Raw genomic sequence first — 19,735 nt, forward strand, 5'->3', positions numbered from 1 at the left:
AATCAAAACACAGGAAGTCAGGACAGATAACTTTAACTCTTTAGTGTAAATTCAATAACATACAGCAGAGCAGAACAAACCCAGAGGAGGCATCAGACACTCATCTCTCCTCACATTAATTCACCATGAGCACACCAGTGATTGGTGTTGCCTGCATGCCTGGCCTCTGCAACAAGGCACATCTGATGTGAGCCTTTCTAACAGCTGCCTCCCACATTTGGGTGGCAAATGTGCTCAACAGGAAGGCCACAGTAACTGTATCCAAGGGGAAGTGATGTCATCTGGAAGCCAGGGACAGACCAGAGAGCTCTGGATAGTTGGGGGTCAGCTAGCATTACCACTGTGTCTGCTTTGAGGTTTGTCGTGCCATTTTTCGAGGTTGGAGGCTTGGTGGGTAATTTTTAATGAACCTGAAGTTGATGTTCTCAGTTAGGATCTGGCTTTGCCTCCAGCACCCCTAACTTGGGGTGTGATAGAGTTAAGTTTTCTAACACTGGCTGAAATGAAACCCAGTGGTCTAGATTTGAGGATGCCTTGGACCTCAGTTAGGACCATGGTTACCTCTGTAATCCTGTAGACACTTGGTGGGCAGATCTCACACTCCCCTGCTCCTCCTAACAGTGGGCTGTAGTGAAGATCATTCTGAGGCTAGCAGACTAGAGTATCCTTCAGCCTCTTTGAAGACAACTGAGAAAGACCACAGTCAGCGATAGGGGGTGGGGGGGGCATGAGGAAGAATGAAAACAACAGAGTTTCTACAGCAACTCTTTATTCAGATAAACAGAGCTGATAAGTCAAATGTGAGAGAGAGGAATGCAAACTCTCTGCCAACTGAATGCTGTGCGTGTGTGTGTGTGTGTGTGTGTGTGTGTGTGTGTGTGTGTGTGTGTGTGCTGAAAATGAAACTGGGTCAAAGTCCAAAGGGAGAAGCTGAATGTCTGCTGATAAAATGCCAAAATACAGCTGATAAAAGTCTCATTTTCAAAATCACTGTTAATGACTCTAACATTTCTCCTGCTGATGATATGCCTTCAAAACATCATGAGAAACAAACTTACAGCTGCATTATGTGATTACTGTGACCAGCCAGAGGCAGCACAACATATTATCACCTAGTTAAGTTTTATGGCTAATGTTATCAACCAGCTGCTGACGTCCACATCCATCAAAGGCAGAGCAGCAGCATTATCCCACTGGATGGACCTGGAGAATTCTAAGTGTATTCTCTCTCTTTTCACTCCTGAGGGAAGCATCTGGCTCTTTAGCAGCTAGCTGCATCAACTCCTCCAACCTGAACACTGAGCTGTGTCCCAACTCAGGGCCACATCCTTCAGAAGCTGATTTGAAGACCGATTGCGTCCCATTTCAAAGGCTCCTTCGAATGCAACCTAAAAATGGTCGATCCAATGGGGTCCCCGTGGCCCAACCTATCCCCAGATTCATGAAAGCGATCAACTCTGACAGAGAACCGGAAGATTACATTGTTAATGCGTAAACGGTACAACTGTTAAAACCAAGGACCTTAAAGCCTCAAAGTGTGAAAAAGTTACATGTTGTCAATGTTGCTTGTCGACAGGAACCATGCAGTAACAGTAAGGGCGGGCACAGCTGGTGATGCACAGCGAAAATCCTCCATAGACCAGATTGTCTCATTGTGGTTTCAATTCAGTTCAATTCTGTTTATTGTCATCATACAGAGCAGAACAACATACAACAAAATTAGCAGTGTCATCAAGGCAGTACAGTACAAAAAGTGTAATTTATGAAGACAGTAATAAAAGTAAGACAAGACATTTAATAATAACAATAAAAGTAATGATTAATGGTCATAGATAATAGAAACAACATAAACAGCTACTTTCACATGGGAATCGAACACCGCTCTCCTGTGTCATATTCATCCATCCACCACAACCTCCTCCTGACGTGGACTTTGTCTTTCTTTATATAATGTCACTGCAGTTTTCCCTTTGCTCCTGTCATCATTACTACCACCACTAGATTTTGCCTAGCAACAAAACGTCACTATAGGTCACAATAACCTGCTGTACAGACGATCTATGGGCTCTTTTTTAGAAGCACCTGACAACGAGCTCAAAGAGGCTCTGAGGGATAATGGGTGATAATAACTATGAGCAGCACCTCACAGGTCAAATGTGTCGTCATACATTTACTGAAAATTTGTAAAAGTATGATACTGATATATAATTGCTAATGTGTACAATTATATATCAGTAATACATTTTTACTGATATGTAATTGTATATGTTAACATGTCTCTGTCCAGTGTGTCATAGAACAGTCATTAATTGTTCATACAGGTCTTCAATAGTTTCATCTTAGAATGAATCAACTGATACATCAATAAATCAATTAATATTATACATGTACTTATAATGATGATATATAATATATGACAATAAAATTAACACAGTTGTATATGAAGATTACTTTGGATTATTAGGCTACAATTATGTTTTTATTCAGCAGTTAGATGATTCAAAGGACTAGATATAGATGCATAAAAAAACAACATATATCTGTTTACATCCATATAAAAGAAAGCATCATCCACATTCACAGTGAGGATGTAATATATTTAGAGTCCAGAAACAATACCTACTTTGCCTTAACCTAAACCTGCAGAGTGAAGACCAGCATGGTCTGATCAGTTCTCCCAGAGATGCAGGTCCAGGTCGTGGATGTCTGCAGTGCAGAGGAGCACGTTGGACTGTGTGTATTTCTATGGAAATGGCTCCATCTGGTGTTCGTGAACAGCATTTATTGGGTGACAGCAGCCTTTCCCGCTCCTCGCTGATACATTATCAGCTCCACTGAGTCAACACACCAGGTACAATCTGCATGTTTACAATGTGGACATTATTCTGCACCTTTATTATCACAAGTACAGGGAAATACAGGAAAGGCAAGACTTAAAGAATTAGTTGATGAAATGACAATGTTCAGGAGTCTGTGTTAATGATGAACCTACAAGGAATTTTCAGCTGAGCCTGGAGCTCAGCTGAAATTTCATTGTTTATCTGTCCAGACACAGCTTTACTATTCTGGTTCACTTGCTCTCCACTCTCATAGTGTCGTTTTCAGCCTCAGCAGGTGTAAACAGCCTCTGTCCTCTACCTACTGAGCAGCAAACAGCAAACACACTCAGTCAGAGAGCAGCTGGTGAAGCAGCTAAATAGGAGCTGGTGGAGACCAAACACAGAGCTAGAAGCAGAGCGATGTGTTGCTGTCTACAAGGAAAAACGTGTTCAGCAGTTAAAAAAATGTAGTGCCAAAGAAAAGTACTGTTTTCATGGGAAGTTAACCACTGAAAGCTACCTGAAGCTAAATAAAGGTATATTGGATTGTTTTGTTTTAAAAGTGACTACACATTTTTTCTCGTGGCCTCATGCACAGCATCACATTGCTCTGCCACTCTGCCAGGCCTAGGTCAGCTTTCCTAACTGGGACTGTGCTCATCATAATCTCTACTGTGGGTAATGTACCGACTATGTATGACTATCTCACACAACCCCACGTCAAAAAACTTGAACCATCCCTTTAATTCACAGGTACAAGCACAGGTATTATTATCTCCTGGTAACGATATCTCAGTAACGCCTGGACAAAACTTCACAACTTCAAATCCAGCAAAGTTCACTTGGACTGAAGGAAGAATTGATTAGATTTTGGTGGTTAAAGGTCAAAGGTCAAGGTCAGTGTAACCTTACAAAGCCCTTTTTAGCCATTACTCAAGACTTCACAGCAATTATGACAAAATTTCACATAAATGGTTCATATTGACTCTGGCTAAACAGGGATGCAACCTGAAATAGGTCTGAGTGGAGGAGGCAGGCAACCAGGAGGAGGTGATTCTAGTTTTATACAATAATAGATCAGCTGAAAAGGTGCTGATATGTCAGTGTTGTGTTCATGTTTTTTTTCTGCTGGAAACAAGTGTTGTTTAAATGAACTGAGGAAGCAAGTTTGTTGCTTGTAGTATTATGGTGCGTTAGTGAGGTGATTACATTCATATTAACTTGCCTGCCTTTAACAGTTGACTTTTATAATTTAGACACAGTGAGGTTGATTCCCTGCAGCAGCTGTGAGCAGTAGTTCTGTGGATCTCTAACTTCTCTCAGATCGGTAGCTATTTTTAGAGTTAAATGCTTTGGGAGTTACTTTTAGAGTTACTATAGTGTTATGTTAGTATTACTCTGAGTCCTGGAGCCACATTAACATTCAACACAGCACAAGTCTGAACTGAGTGAGTGTCACTTACATGAAGGCTGCTGCAGCACAAGGTTAAATACACAGTCCACCTTCAATAATAATAATAATGTAATAATAAATGTTATAAATGCATAATTTACTTTTGTATGTCATGCACAAAGAAGACATTTTTAAGTTATACAGGAAATTCTTCTTATGTTGGATCAGTTTATAAAATGATTAATGTTTCCTCTTTCCAAGTTCAAGGTGAACCTTGTAATCACAGACACCCTCTTTGGATAAAGGTTTTCTATGATTTCAAGTTTTTTTCCTGTAAATGTATCATGGTATTTTTTCCAAAATGTCATAGAGTTAGTGGAGATGGTTTCGGGCAGGTCTAGGAAGCCCATTGGTTGGTAACTGCCTATTACAAGAGCAGTCATTGGCTGAGCAACACGTTGTCATGATTTTGGTAGGACTCAGAGTGCAGACAGTCTTCTGCAGGACACACAGAAAGATACAGTCAGCCTGCTGGCAACTGGAGACAATAGACTGCAGCTACAAGCCTTGGAGACTTAAAACAAAAGTCAGCGCTGTGTTTTCTGCAGTAGGATGGGCTCCAGCAGCTCCAGCATCGACAACATCCCCAATGCCCGAGAGATCATGCAGGAAACTGGCTGTGAGTTGAGATTCTTTGGCTTCAGTTGCTTGTTTTTCCTACTCAGACGAGCAACAGTTTGTGGAGGAATGAAAAGAAATGTTTAGCTCAAATTACTGAAATAACACCATTTTGAAAAAAAATCTTTGAGTCATTCCTGAATCTCTAAGATCAAACTCAGTTGTTTTATCTCATAAAGCTTCTCATTCTGTTCACATTAATACATATTCAAAGTTTTTGTTCCCTCAAGTACCATTATGACTAAACAGTCAGAATGACTCTGACAGTGTTGTAGGTGCCAATGTGGTGAAGGACAGTAACAGCTGTGAAACATGAGGGCACAGCTTTCCTGCTGCGATTAATCTCCTTTAGTAATATCAAGAGACAGTAAATTTACTTCTCCTCCTAATATATTAAATGTTTGCACACAAACATCCTACATTCTGTAATAAAGCATTAAAAATGTGTTCAAAGCTCATGAAAACGTTGTTGAGAGTGAAGGTTGAAAGATAAATGTTACTGATAGATATAATAAATACAAATTATATATTTTATAGAAATAATGGAATTTTGAAACATTTTATATTTTATAGTGTCAGATTCCTAATCTGTTTTGATGTTTCATAGAATGAGTTGTTAAGAACAACATAACATGAACAGATACTAAAAATGTGATTAGCTACAACTACCATCTGGCCATTGTTTATTAAAAACTAAAGAGAAGGGCACAATGGTGTAAAAAATAAAGTAAAATGTTACCCTGATCTACTTGAAAATTAATGAAAATTTATTAATGAAAAATTATTTTCTTAAATCACTAAGATCACTAAAATGTTATATTTAATATTTCTCTGACATCTGGTTTTGGTCCTAAATAACTGATGTTTTATTTGATGGTAATTTAATTTCTTACAGTGTCAGTATAATATTTCTATGAAGTCTGTAGCATTAATTTTGTTTAAAAAGACCTTATAGGTTATCTGCTTTTTCTCTGAGTGGGTGTCTGTTTATTTATCAGATGTGTTGAAATGTTATAGTATAAAAATGTTTTTGTTTTTTGTTTTTTTTAAATGAATGTGCTCAAAATTTAATCATATATGCCATAACTTCCCACATCATTGTTCAATAAAGGAAAGAAAAGAAAAGAAAAAAGGACTATTTTAACATGTCAAAACAATCCCAATTCCAGGTCCTGTTCTGGTGCTTTCGAATGTAGTTCATGGTCTTCATTCGTGAAAAAAGTGCTGATGAAGTGTGATTCAGTCAGTATATTCAGTCAATACACACATATAGTTTATGTATATAGGCTGTGTGTGTGTGTGTGTGTGTGTGTGTGTGTGTGTGTGTGTGTGTGTGTGTGTGTGTGTGAGCTCTCTGATAACAGCACAGTGTTGTTAAACTCATCAGTGTTGCTTCATCTGTTGTTTATCTCAGTTTGTGTCGACACCCTGAACTGTTCACACTGATACAGAAACTGTGCTCACTGGTTTAACTTTATCTCTGTCAAAGCTCAGTTACTCCTGTATTGTGGTGCAGTTAGTGTTTACTTTTGGTGCATTCAAGGCAATCTGACATCCAAGATCTCAGACTCAGCTCCTGAGCGGCAACAGACAGAATTCAAGAAACAACTAAAGTCACACAATAATTTCCATAATCTCCATGTTTGTTTGTAGTATTTGTCTTTTTCTTACTATTTCAGAATGGTCCGGCTCACAACAGCACATTAAGATAACATAATAATAACTTTGGAAAAAAAATAAAGTCACTTCATGTCAAACCTGAACTAAATAGTTTTGAAGAACCTTTGCTGTGGTGTGAAGTTAAAGGTGACCTGAATGAACGTGCAGCTTGCTCTCTGCTGTGTTTGCTGTGTGCACAGTCAGGCTGCAGGTGTGTTTGAGGAATGTAACTATGCTGCAGCGTTTCTTATCCTGAGTGTAAACAACACGAAAGAGTCAACAGTGCAGCTGTGATGTGACTCCGAATAAAGAAACACCATGTGATCCACCTCCATGTGAATTAGTATGAAATGTACAAATAATATTCTGACTGTGTTTGTGAAGAGCAGAAGGGATGAATGAGATGCTGACTGAAGCTGTGTTCTGCCTTACTGACGACATCAGCTATTGATCAGTGTGTAATCAATTGATCACTCTCTGTGTTCCAGTCTCTGCTGCCCACCTCCTGCGTCTGTATGAGAGGTTTCAATTTCTGGACAAAGACCAGACAGGAGAGCTCAGGTTGGTGGATAGACAGAGTAGAATAATAATCATATACTCTATATTATTATGATAATACCAGCTTGTATATAAACTACATTACTTACATTGCAAAAGAAACATTAATCACTGTGGGAAAGGTGTTGGATTATTACATTTTTAAGATGTAATAAGAGTTTGCCTTTTTAAATATTTTGAACAAGCCCAGTAAAACCTTTTGGGGTGACTTGAGATGAAAAGTCGTGTTCTTCTGGCTAAAAATACAGTGGCCCTGAGAGTTCAAAGAACTGCAGCTTCAGAAAACACATGCAAACAGACAAAACACACACAAATTCGGAAAACATCCTCATTAATTTGACAACACATGAGCTGCAAATACAACACAGCATAAGTGTTTCCATGGACACTAAAAAGTGATTTTTTGCCTTAATTTCAATAGCGAGAGGATGATATGCACCAAAGGGCCATGGGTTGGAATCAAACCGACGCTGCTGCAGTTAGGACTACGCCTTCATGTTATGCGCTCTACCAGTTGAGCCCCCCAGAAGCCACATGTTCCCTAAACATTACTCTAGAGTTGAGGGGCTTAAAGAATAAGGTGTTCCATGCTAGGCATCTACTTCCATCAAGGTGCACTGCTCAACCAAAAGGAAAAGAAAAGCTCAGACTGATGGCGCTGCCCCTCTTATATCTAGGTAATACAGCATGTCTTAAATTTCAGCTGTTACACAACAAATAAACTTTTCTTGCCATGTGCCATTTTTGTTGTTGTTGGTGTCGTGGAAATTTTCTGCTCTTGGTGAAGAATGAAATAGAGACTTCCGTCGGCCGACAATGTTTTATTTTCTTTGCAAAGAAAAGGTCAATCAACGAGCGAGCGGTTCAAAATGAAGAAAGACCCCGAGCATGGGGAAACTTGAACATTTATACCTGAGGGAAAGGCCCACCCCTGTTGTGTGTTTCACATCCTTTGTCTGTTGTGGGGTCGGCGTCTTACCTTTTGTCTCTCGCAGGTATTGGCACCGACCCCCTTGAAGTGTGAAGTTAAGAGGTCTAGCCAACACAATTTAAAATACAAAAGGGTTTGAATATTGATGGGAAAGTGAGAGGTTGGGTGTCTCAGGTAGTTGAAATGCAGAGGAATTCAATTTACTAATACAATTAAAATTCTGATATCTTGGTGAGAAGGTGGGAGGTTGGATATCTTACAAAGAAGTTGAAATTACAATTACATTGGTTTTTAATTAAAATGTAAAGAATGAAAGAATGCATTTGATCATATCTGTACAATCGCAAAATGTTCACATGTAACAGAACCTACTAATCTACTGTACCTTAGCCACTTATAGACACAAAAGAATAATGAAATATACCAACAGAATTCACCACTGTAAACTGTAACCAACAACATCACCACAGATCAGTGATGTGAACTGGAGGTTTTCCTGTCGTCAGTCACTTTAGCTGCAGTGGTGGATATGGCAGACTAGTGTACTAAAAGCTCTCACTCTGTGTCTCAGGCCTGAGGATTTCGGAGCTCTTCGGGAGTTGGCCATGAACCCCATTGGAGACAGGATCATCGGTGCCTTCTTCTCTCCAGGGTACAGCAGCCTGCTGATGCTTAAAACATGTTATATTAACTTCTCCATGTTTTAGACCATTAACTATGATATGAATTTGAATCATTTTCATTTCCAACCATTCATGTAGCTGTTGGTTTCACTTCTGAAGACCACCACAGTCCTGTTTGATTGGATTGTATCTTTTACTGGTGCTGTATATCAATGTTTCATGTGGAGGAACAATAAATCCTATGAGGGTTTGGACATGACAGCAGCAGTAGCAGTACACTTTAGAGCAATTTATGATCTGTGTGTTTGTTATTCTGAACAGGAAACAGGAAATATTTATTTTCCTCTCTGTCTCCAGACAGGAAAGAGTGGACTTTCCCTCCTTTGTCCGGGTTCTGGCTCATTTTCGTCCCACCGACACAAACCGAACCAGAGGGACACAGCAGGACCCAGCCAACAGCAGCACCAGGAAACTCAAATGTCAGTCCAGTTTGGTTTGTGACCCCTCACCTCTGATCCACCAATGACTGTTCCTGTAAGATTATAATTTAAAAACTGTGTGTGTGTGTGTTCAGTTGCCTTCCAGTTGTATGATCAAGACAGAGATGGAAAGATTTCCAGAGCAGAGCTTCTTGAGGTTTGTAAGTTTTAAACGGCCTCTTCCACTGAAATCCTCTTTACATTGATTCAAAGGAGTTTATGATTACTCCTCTGCATCATTCTGCATCCTGTCATGGTTTGCTATGGCAGACACCTTTTGTTAGTTTTGTTTGGACTTTTCGCACTTCCTGTTTTGTTTTGTAATTGTTTTCCTTGTGTGTCAGTGTTTTTGCTTCCTGTCTTGGTCCTGTTTCTGTGTGGTGATTGTCTGCCCCGCCCTAATGTGTTTCACCTGTGTGCAATCACCCTTGCCTCCTTTGTCTATATAGTCTTTGTGCTCCCCTTTGTCTGGGTTGGTTCGTCTGTTGTCTTTTTGTTGTCTCGGGGGTTATCCTTAGCCTGTTCATGCCTGTTGATTTCTGGATTTTCCTCGATCTGTTCATTCATGGTTTCCCCTCAAGCTGTTCGAGTCTGGTTTGTCTTCGGTCTTTTCATGTTACCTGTTCATGTTACCTGTTGTCATCCCCTGTGGTTCCCTGTGCTTGTGTTAGTTTAATAAATCTGTCTGCACTGTCTCCCATGTGTTGGCTGCATTTGGATCCAGCCTTACCCCTCAAACCGTGACAACCCTGACAGTTGTGACACATCCTGCATTACAAACTAGGTACAAGTTCCTAGTTTATTTTTTTAAATTCATAGCAGAAATAAATTCCCCCCCCATCTGTCACTGACAAGTCCTCTGAAAACATTCAGATTCTTCTGTTTTTCTCCCTGGATGCAAAAAGTTTAAAGTGGTCACAGCTTAAAAAAACTAAATATTTACAGAAACCTCTCAAACCACCCCCACAGCTTTTCTACTGTCCATCTGCATGATCTGTGTTTTATAAAAATAACTCAAATATGGTTAAATAAATTGCGATGAAGCGTACAGAGAGAGAGAGAATGGTGCACATTTTCAGACAGTCTCCTCAAAGATATTCAATATAATTATTTCAGTCTTGTCGTTGTTAAGCTGGAGAAAGTTATGACTTCCAACACTTGAAATCCTCAATACAGTCCTTTAGAAAAACACATTACTAGTACCAGTAACATCAAAATATAACTCTGTGTCATCTGTATAGAATTTAAAAGATATTATTTTAGAGAATTTTATGGAACCCAGGATTAACCCTTGAGGGACATGACAAGTAAGCTTTGGAAATAAGGAAATGAAGCTACTAAGATTCTCTGCAAGAGGATTTGTTGTGTGATTAATGATTGGTTGATAACTGTGATTGACAGGTGCTGCGGGCGATGCTGGGGTTGCAAGTGACAGAGGAGCAGCTGCAGAGCATCGCAGAGCGAGCCATCCAAGAGGCTGACCTGGACAAAGACAATGCCATTTCCTTCGATGAGTTCAGACAGGTGAGACAATCTCGACCTGTCAGAGCTGAAAACTCTTTAATCAAAGTAAAGACTGTTTGTCTTCAAATCTAAACCAGTTACTCAATTTAGGATATTGATCTGGACAAAAACAAGCACTTCTGCTTTATGAATTTGATTAAAGTTTGGGATATTCTCCTGATAATAAATGTAGATGTATATTATTTTTTCTTCATCAACTCTTTTCGAATTTAGAAAAATAATAAGCATTGTGAGAATGAAAATTCTAGTGCTGTAATAAGACAAGAACTTACAACAATAAAAATCTATGGTTGAATACTATAAAGTTTGAAAACATAGTGGTTAGAATTTTGTTCATATTTAATCAGGACAAGCCTCTTTTAAATGTGAATGTGCATTTGTGGAACATGGACAATATTAACATCAACACAAACAGACAGTGAAGCTTTGTACCAAAATATAATATGCTATATACTGTATGGAGGACAGCCAGGAAAGACTGGATGGTGCCCAGAAAGACTGGAGGAGTGGGTGGCTGGTAACCCAACCCACTAGTCTCTAGTAGTCTAAAGTCTACAAAGAGAAGACAACCCGCAGGCCTTCCAAGAGGCGGGGGAAAGATGGGTCTAATCCGACAGACCACATGGAAACGACAGGAACGAACACAGACAACGAAAAGAGCTTTCATATTTGTGGGTGCGTAAGGGAAAAGGTGACCACGTTCAGGGGTCTATGAGTCCACCAGGGAAGAGCAAGGTGTGGAGGGAGTCATCAGCAGCAACCTTGCACTGCAGTAGCAGATAAAACAAGAGGGACCAAAGGCCAGGTCGAAAACCACAGTGCCAACAGATCCTGCATTGCTGAGGGAAGAACCCTTCAGTGGAAAGTGACCCAGGTAGCATCAAAGGAGACGCACCCACCTGTCCAGAAAGACTAGAGCAAGGAAATTCAGTGAAGAAAGCACTAAGGCTAAGGGACAAAATCAAGTGGCTGAAAGCCAGTGAGGCATCAGCATGGCAGAAACTGGACGCAGACCTCAGCGAGATTTTGGAGAGGTCACTGCGAGGGGGTGTGGAGTGTAGCGTTAACGCCATATTTTAGGATTTACTCTCGTTGAAATGGGGCACCAGTCCTCTAGGAGGACAACAATGAATTACTTTATTGCCAAATTTATCAATCTCATATCGGAAGCCATGACTTCTCGATTCAATGGATCTCCAGTCTCTACGTCAAAAGAATACAACAGGACAACAACTGGGTGTACATAAAGGAGTTGATTTAACTAAACTACTATCTACAGAGTAAATGCAAGGTGTAATAATCATAAAGATGAAAATGATAAGAAAATCAGCAGTGTGCTGAGTTGGCAATGGTGGGAGAGAATATGTTATGGCTATACACTATGGCTATACAGCTAATGATACTATATCTACGAATTTAGGTTTGATGATTAAATATTGCTATATTTCGACATCAACCCAGTCATGAGCAGAGTGTTAAGACCGGCCTACTGTGAGTTGCACTGTAGCTGAAGACCCTCGGCTGGAACCCAGGTGGCTGTGGTTGCCGTGGTAACCCTGGAGACGCAGGATCTAGGTGGATTCTCCTGGAGGCCGTGTCCCGTTATCACGATGACGGATTCTGCCGGTGTCCCAGCGGTTCAGCTCTGGTGGAGTTTGCCAGGAGACTTTCTGTCTCGGGCACTCTTGATTTCTGCTCGGCTTCTCTGCAGGCGGTCGTGCAGATGTTATCTGCTAGTGTCTCTTGCGGGTTGATGCGAAATAAACTTTAATGCTCTTCCCTTTGGCTGGATAACTTTAGAGGAGACTGGCGTTGACCAGATGACTCTAAAGTTGTCAAAATTTTCAAAAAGGAAAACCTGATGATGATTAAAAGTTACAAAATTACTCTGAGGCACTTCCGTTGTTTTGGTTCAGTTGGTTTTGACTTGGCTTATCTACATGCGCAATAAAAGATTGCGCATGTAGACAAAAATCACATTACTTGGAGCTTGTGGTAAAGAAAAATAAAAGACGTGAAAAGTGCAAAAATGACTAAGAGCCATGAGTTTGTGGCTAGCAGCTTAGAGCTAAGAGTTTACATGGCTACAGAGCCAGGCTTTGAGCCGGGAGTCTGAGCTTTGAGCAAAGATCTCAGCTTCTAGTTTCTGGATTGTTTCTAACTTCTTGCATCTTCTTGTCATCTGGGTTTCTCTGACTTTTCTTTCTCTTCTGGTTTCTGGATTCTCCAACTTTGATTTTCCGGGCTGTGTGTATTGATCACGACTGTTTTTTCCCTTGGGGGTGGGTGCATGTTTCAGGGGCGTCCAATCTTCTCCTGTGTTTCCACTTGGAGAAGAGAGTAATTTTCCACTGAACTTTGGAATAATTTAATTCTAGAGTTTACTTATAAACTTGCACATCCGTCTTCCACCATGACCACAAAACATGAAGTGAAAAAACATATAAAACTACTTGCACTAATAATGGCAGAGAGGAGTAATAAGTTGTTGATTTCATATTACATCCTTCAAACCTGGAATTAATCATGATACAAGTGGTTAATTGGTTAAACAACAATATAAACATTTCCCAAAGCTAATAGTTTATAAATGTGGATTACACAGCAGTTCTTTGACTGTAATAATAATAATATGGACATTCTGGATGTCATGTAGTGTGTGTTACCTCGTGTGAAGGATGCTGACAGTATGGTCACATGAAGGACATTGTCTTAAAATCTACATGTTACATTTCAAACATTCTATGGCATAGAAGTTTGGGATTAAACTATTGCATAGGAACATCTCATGAGTTAGAGAACAGTTAGATATTTAATTTTACATTCTTCCTTAGATCTGTGTCTGTGAAGAGAGTTCTGCTGGTCACTACCCAGGATGGGAATGTGGGTTGTAGTTTATGACTCTTATCTAGAAATGGACAGAGGAAGGGAGGTTGGTGTGTGTGTTCATGCATGGCACAGACAGGCCAGGATTCACACCTTAGTTTTAATCAGTCCTTTTGTTGTAACTTGTCCTATATAAGAAACAATCAAATATCATTAGACAAAGTCTTATTGTTACAAACTGGAGATTTTGCCTATATTCTCCAGTTGTCTGGTGTCCATTGGTTAATCCTCTGGAGCTGACCCTTTGACCTTTGGTCTGGTTCTGTGTCGTTCGGACATGCTAAAAGCATGGTCTGTTTGTGGAAGAGGGGTCCTTTGTCTCTGTTGCCTATCAATTTGATAGTTTGATGGTGGGAAGAGTTGCAAAGTGTGGGTCCGTAACTCTGCATGTCCTTATAATGAACTTCCTTAAGGGCTTGTGACTGATGCCAGGCCACGTATGTACGCTACAGTAGGCAAGGCTTTACTTGCTTGGAGACATTGTCTACCAGGAATGCAAAGCCAGGTTCAGTGTAAATCCCACCAAGAAATCCACCGCACAGATGAGAAAAGGGAGATGAGAAAGAGAGAGCAAGCAGCTGGTACATCAGCGTTGTCAACTTTGAAAGAGATGGAGGAAGGCAACACCAAGTAAGAGAGAATGCCTTAAAGTGCTGTGGGAGGAGTGCAAGCACAGGCTAGCTAGCTTGCAGAGGGCTGAGCACATTTGTAAGTGCAGGAAGAGGACAGAGAAGGAACGGGCCAACTTCTTCAAGAACCCCTTCAAGTATGCCAACTTCTTCAAGAACCCCTTCAGCTTCAGAGGAAGCAAAGAATGGGAGGCTAGGATCTCCAGAGAGGAACTGGAAGTGCACATCAAGAAGCAGTACAGTGATCCAGCAAGGAATGAGCCTTTAGGGTCACCACGGTACGTGCCTCATCCAGCCCCACCTGTGTCCCAGTTTAACACCTTCCTCCCCAGGCTCAGTGAAGTCAGAGAGGTTGTGAGAAAGGCAAGAGCATCAGCAGTCCCAGTTCCCAACGGGACACCCCACATGCTCTACAAGAACTGACCAGCACTATTAAAGTGGCTGTGGACACAGATGCAAGCTGCCTGGAAAAAGCAATGCATCCCAGTGGAGTGGCACAGAGCTGAGGCGGTATTTATCCCCAAGGAAAAGGACTCCAGGGAGCTCAGCCAATTCATAAGTATCGTCTTGCTCAACGTCAAAGGAAAGATCTTCTTCTCCATCCTTGCAGGAAGGATGACCAGCTACCTTACAGAGAATGGCTATGTGGACACCAGCTGCGAGAAGGCGGGGATCCCTGGCTTCCCAGGGTGTGTGGAACACTCATTAGGGATCTGGGAGCAGATACAGCAGGTGAAGCGTGACAAGAGGGAACTGCACCTCATCTGGCTTGACCTCGCAAATGCATATGGATCTGTGCCACACCAGCTTATCAACTATGCCACTGAGTTCTTCCTCATAGCTGACAACATGTGGAGCCTGACCTCAAATTACTTCAAGGACCTGCAAATGAGCTTCACCCTCCAGGAGTTCACAACCAGATGGAAGCATCTGCGGTTAGGCATCGCCATGGAATGCTCAATATCCCCCATCCTCTTTGTGAAAGCCTTTGAGGTAATACTCATTGGAGCAAGACAGATAGTAGGAGGAGCCAGATTGCCATGAGGTCAGAAACTGCCCCCACTGAGAAAGCTTCATGGATGACGTCACCAGTCTCCTACCAACAGCGCCATGTACAGCTAGGCTGCTAAAAAGGATGGATGAGCTGATGTCGTTGGCAATGATGAAGATCAAGTCGGCCAAGTCCCGAAGCCTCTCACTTAGGAAAGTTATCAGGAATGACAGGACCGTCTTTGTCGTAGGTGGCGAGAAAATCCCCTGGCTGAACAGCCCATCAAAAGCCTCAGGAGACATTACACAGCTGAGCTCTCGGATAAGCATGCAGGGAAAAGTGTCCTGAAACAGCTATCTGATGGCTGGGCAGGGATTGACCGAAGCCAGCTTCCAGGAAAATACAAGGTGTGGTGTTACCACACCACTGTCTACCAGAGGATAACGTGGTCAATAAAACTGCGTGAGATCCCTTTATCCATGGTCAGCAGAATGGATGGAAAAGCCAATTCTTTCATCCAGAAGTGGCTGGGCTTGCCGTAATGTCTCTCAGATTCTGTTTTTTTTGGAAAGAACACCCTACAGCTGCTGCTGCAATCAATAAGCATGGGCTACAAGCAGCAGAAGTCCAGGCTAGTGATGGAGATGAGGGACTCCACGGACCAGGCAGTGAGAACTGCAGATGTCCAGATCTGTACTGGCCGCACCATGCTGTGGTTGACCTGGCGATCAGCAGGCTTTAGCACAAAGAGATCACAGGCAGAGTCCAGATGGGAAGGGCTGGTCTTGGGTGGGGAGAAACCCCGCAGTTCTGGTCCAAAGCCAACAGGAGAGAGATGAAGGAACTGGTGGTGTCTGAGGTGACGAGGATGGAGAACCATAGCACAGGGACGTCAGGGCAGCTGGACAAGGTGGGAAGGCGTTGTTGGCAGAAACATCAGCATGGTGGACCTGTTGAAGATCCCACAGTCAAGGCTCAGTTTCCTCATCAGAGCAGCTTATGACACACTCCCCTGCCCTCTGAACTTGTTTTTGTGGTTTGGCCAGGAAGAGTGCTGCTCCCTCTGCAACAGCCCAAAAGCAAGCCTCCACCACATCCTATTAGGCTGCTAGACTGCGCTCTCCCAAGGACGCTACAGGTGACAACATGACCAGGTCCTGACCAAATTGGCCGAGGTGCTGGAGAGACGCAGGCTGGCAATGAGCAGAGGTCATCCCCCACCCGCAGACCATCACATCCAGTTTGTCGGAGAAGGTGGGGGCAACACCCAAGGTCAGTTCTTGCCACCCAGGACTGCAGCATGATAGTTGATCTTGGCATGAAGCTTCAGTTCCCCAGAGAGATCACCACCACAAGCCTCAGCCCTGACATAGTGGTGTGGTCCAGTGACACCAAGACTGTGCTCCTCATCGAACTAATGGTCCCATGGGAGGAGGGTCTGGAGGCTGCCTCAGAGAGGAAGAGGCTAAAGTACTCCCTACTCACCACTGAGTGCAAGGAGGCTGGTTGGAGAGCCTACCCAATAGAGGTAGGATGCCGTGGCTTTATCGGAACATCAGCTGTCCGCCTCATGAGAGACATGGGAGTAACAGGAGAAAACCAGCGGAAGGCCCTGAAAGTCCTGGCTGAAGAAGCTGAGAAGTGCTGCTTTTGGCTCGGGCTGAGGAGAAAGGACAAGAGTTGGAGTAACACCTAGCACAGGGATTGGCTGCAGGGGGTGGCAGGGAGATGTCCCTGCCACTGCCCTGCCACCAGGAGCATTCCAGGTTTAAAGGGGTGAAACGTTGCAGCCAGCCGACCCAAGGACACCAGAGGAAGTGCATCAGGCAGTAATGCCAAAACAGATCACCATTTACCTGTATAATAAATAATATTAAACAGAAGAAATATAAAAAATACTATGAAAAAGAAGTTATTATATGAGAAACACACTAGCTGTCTACATATATGGTTGGAAAAGAATGTAACATGATGGAATTATTGTTTTTTTATTTTATTAATTATTATTTTTCTTTTGTTTTCAGTCTCTGGAGAAAGTGAACATCGATCACAAGATGAGTATTCGCTTCCTGAAATAAAGACGAAACCTGCTAAGACTTTGGGATTTTCCTGTTTACACTGAAAAGAAGATGAGATGAAAATTCAGCTGGAGACATGAAGAGGAACCAACAGAGAGAAGTTGATCAGATGGAATTAAACAGATGCTATTCTTTAGCATGGTTACTGAATAAGTTAATATGCTGCTTCCATTGGTTCAGACCATTGGCAGCAGTAACACGTCCCTACAGGGCTTTTACCTCAATGGAAATGGAGGATGAGGAGTTCAGATGAAGGAAACTAATGGATGAGGTGGATGGAGCAGGAACAATTTCTCACCTATCACCACAGAGACCTGGTAATCATTTCTTTAAGGGTAGGCAGAAACCTTTACATACAACATATAAACAGATCAATAAACAATAAATTCTGTTGAACAAAAGTACAAAACTTATAAACAAGGGTTAAACTGTGATGAGAAAACAAAAATGAAGTAGTAAAGTAACATTAGTAACAACAATTTGCTTTTTCAACAAAAAAGATCAGATTTTTGATTTGATTATCATCACCATATCATCTATATACTATGTAGCCACAGTTGTTAGCTGGTTGGCTGTGACGCCTGCACAGTGGGAACTGGAACTGGATAACTGGATGAACCTCCTACGTGATTTGCCCTTCAGGTGAAGCTCATTGGTGGACCTCATGGACCCTGTTCTCCTGAAACTAACTACAAGTGCAAATGCAAGTGCAAACAATTAAGATGGACATCAGAGTAGTGCAACCCAAGCACAGTAGATGAATACGGATTCTGCAATATGGCCAATCACATGAGTTAATCTTGTCTTGCAGATTGGACATCAAGGTGTGTATGATGCACATCCACAAGAATACAATTATCTGTGTAACTTAAAATTCTTCATCCACCATATCTGTGAGGGGTCATGCAGACTGTCCATGTGCAGCCCAAAATGTATGACTGTGTGAACTAATGACTTTCACCTACAGACACTATAGTTAACTATATGCATGACTGTCATAACTTTTTGTTGTGATTCAACTTTTTTGTGCTAAGTTCTACTATTGAATAAAGAGCTTAGTCTGTATCAATGTGAGTTTTTTTTTTTTTACTTTATCTATAAGCAGTTTCCTTCTCTAAATCTTCATGGTTGAACATGATTCCGTCTCCAGTGTGTCATGAAGTCTCATGACTGAATGTTTGAATTCCATTTTCACCTCTGCAGACCAACGACAAGCTGAATATATACCATATAAGCATACATTCATGAACGTATATGTATGACATTTATGTACATGTATGACATTTATGTCAATACATGAAAGTATTCCAATTTCTAATAGGTTTCATATATCATTTTTACATACGTTATGTGCTTTTATTTTAAATGTACATGTATGTCATATATGGAAATTCAATATATGAACATGTATTACAATTGCATATGGGAACCTGCATATTAGTTGCTCTGACATCAAATTACAGTATGCAGTTTGAAACACATTTAACTAGGCAGCATGACAGCAAGCAGTAAAATGGATATTTTCCTTTTCGAAATGAAGGAATCTGAAACTGAAAATACAAGCTGCAACTTAAATTAATTTAATTATCGATTCCAGGTCAGTTGATGGATGAATTCAGCACCTATGGTATGAAGGGATATGCTATGTTTACTACTGTATGCATTGTATGATTAAAAAAGCAAATCAGCCTTAAACTGATGATTATGATTGTTTATGAACATTGATGACATGTGAACATTGAACATTGTGACCCTGATTGCCGTTTGAGATTGCAGAATGATGTACAGGGACTGACAAGAAAGTACAAGTATGACATGTTTAGATAACAGGTTCAGGTCAGAGTGGTGTGAGGAGAGAAGAGGCGGAGTGACCCTGTTACACAGAGAATGTGTGTATAAGAATGAATGTCTGAAACAAGAAAGTACTGCATGCTGCTTAGACAGGCGAGACGAGAGCAGGGTGGTCCAGAGCTCTGTAAGCAATCTCAAACTTATATGCTTGACTATACTTTTAATAAATTAGACGTGTTGAACTTTATCTGTAGTCCTGCATACTTCATCAAACGAATGCGCGAGTCCTGTTTGGTTATATATGGATCTGAACTCAACAATTACCATGTATTCAACTGCAACGATTAAGCGTTTTAAATTTTGTGAGATTTGGTACAGATGTTCAGAAAAAAAGAGTGGGATATTCTCGAAAAAAAACCATGTTGGAAGGCAAAGTAGAGCTACCTTGAATGGTCAGACTGCTTTGCTGGGTAAATGAGGATAGTGATGCACATTTTCGGGGAGTCTTTCCTCAAAGTTATCCATCACACTGCACCTCTTTGCATAAATGAGAAATGACAGAAGAAGTTGTGTGAAGAAGGGAAATTGAAATAGAAGCAGGTGATTGTCGGATTCTTGGTTTCAAAAGGTTACAAATGTTGTTGGACATCACTTAGCCCCAATTCCAATGTTGGGGAGGACTGTGGGGAGGGGGCT

The 19,735-nt window shown here is 41.4% G+C and overlaps 1 protein-coding gene across 1 annotated transcript; it reads left to right on the top strand.

Annotated features, from left to right (window-relative positions):
• Positions 1 to 4,695: 4,695 nt before the first annotated feature.
• chp2 (calcineurin-like EF-hand protein 2) lies at positions 4,696 to 19,286 on the top strand. Its single transcript, XM_056375098.1, has 7 exons — positions 4,696 to 4,891; positions 7,038 to 7,110; positions 8,610 to 8,690; positions 9,019 to 9,140; positions 9,236 to 9,297; positions 10,542 to 10,664; positions 17,195 to 19,286. The coding sequence occupies exons 1-7, from the start codon at positions 4,825 to 4,827 to the stop codon at positions 17,246 to 17,248; spliced, it is 582 nt and encodes a 193-aa protein (XP_056231073.1). The 5' UTR covers positions 4,696 to 4,824; the 3' UTR covers positions 17,249 to 19,286.
• The last annotated feature ends 449 nt before the right edge of the window (positions 19,287 to 19,735 follow it).

This window comes from Seriola aureovittata, chromosome 4 (assembly GCF_021018895.1).
Source record: "Seriola aureovittata isolate HTS-2021-v1 ecotype China chromosome 4, ASM2101889v1, whole genome shotgun sequence".
In the NCBI taxonomy this organism is placed as follows: Eukaryota; Metazoa; Chordata; class Actinopteri; order Carangiformes; family Carangidae; genus Seriola; species Seriola aureovittata.

What these genes read in the sequence shown, in the direction of transcription:
- chp2 (XM_056375098.1), top strand. Translation starts at nt 4,825, where the DNA reads ATGGGCTCCAGCAGCTCCAGCATCGACAACATCCCCAATGCCCGAGAG. An exon ending in GATCATGCAGGAAACTGGCT is followed by an intron (nt 4,892 to 7,037) that starts GTGAGTTGAGAT and finishes TCTGTGTTCCAG; the next exon opens with TCTCTGCTGCCCACCTCCTG. An exon ending in CCTTCGATGAGTTCAGACAG is followed by an intron (nt 10,665 to 17,194) that starts GTGAGACAATCT and finishes TTTTGTTTTCAG; the next exon opens with TCTCTGGAGAAAGTGAACAT.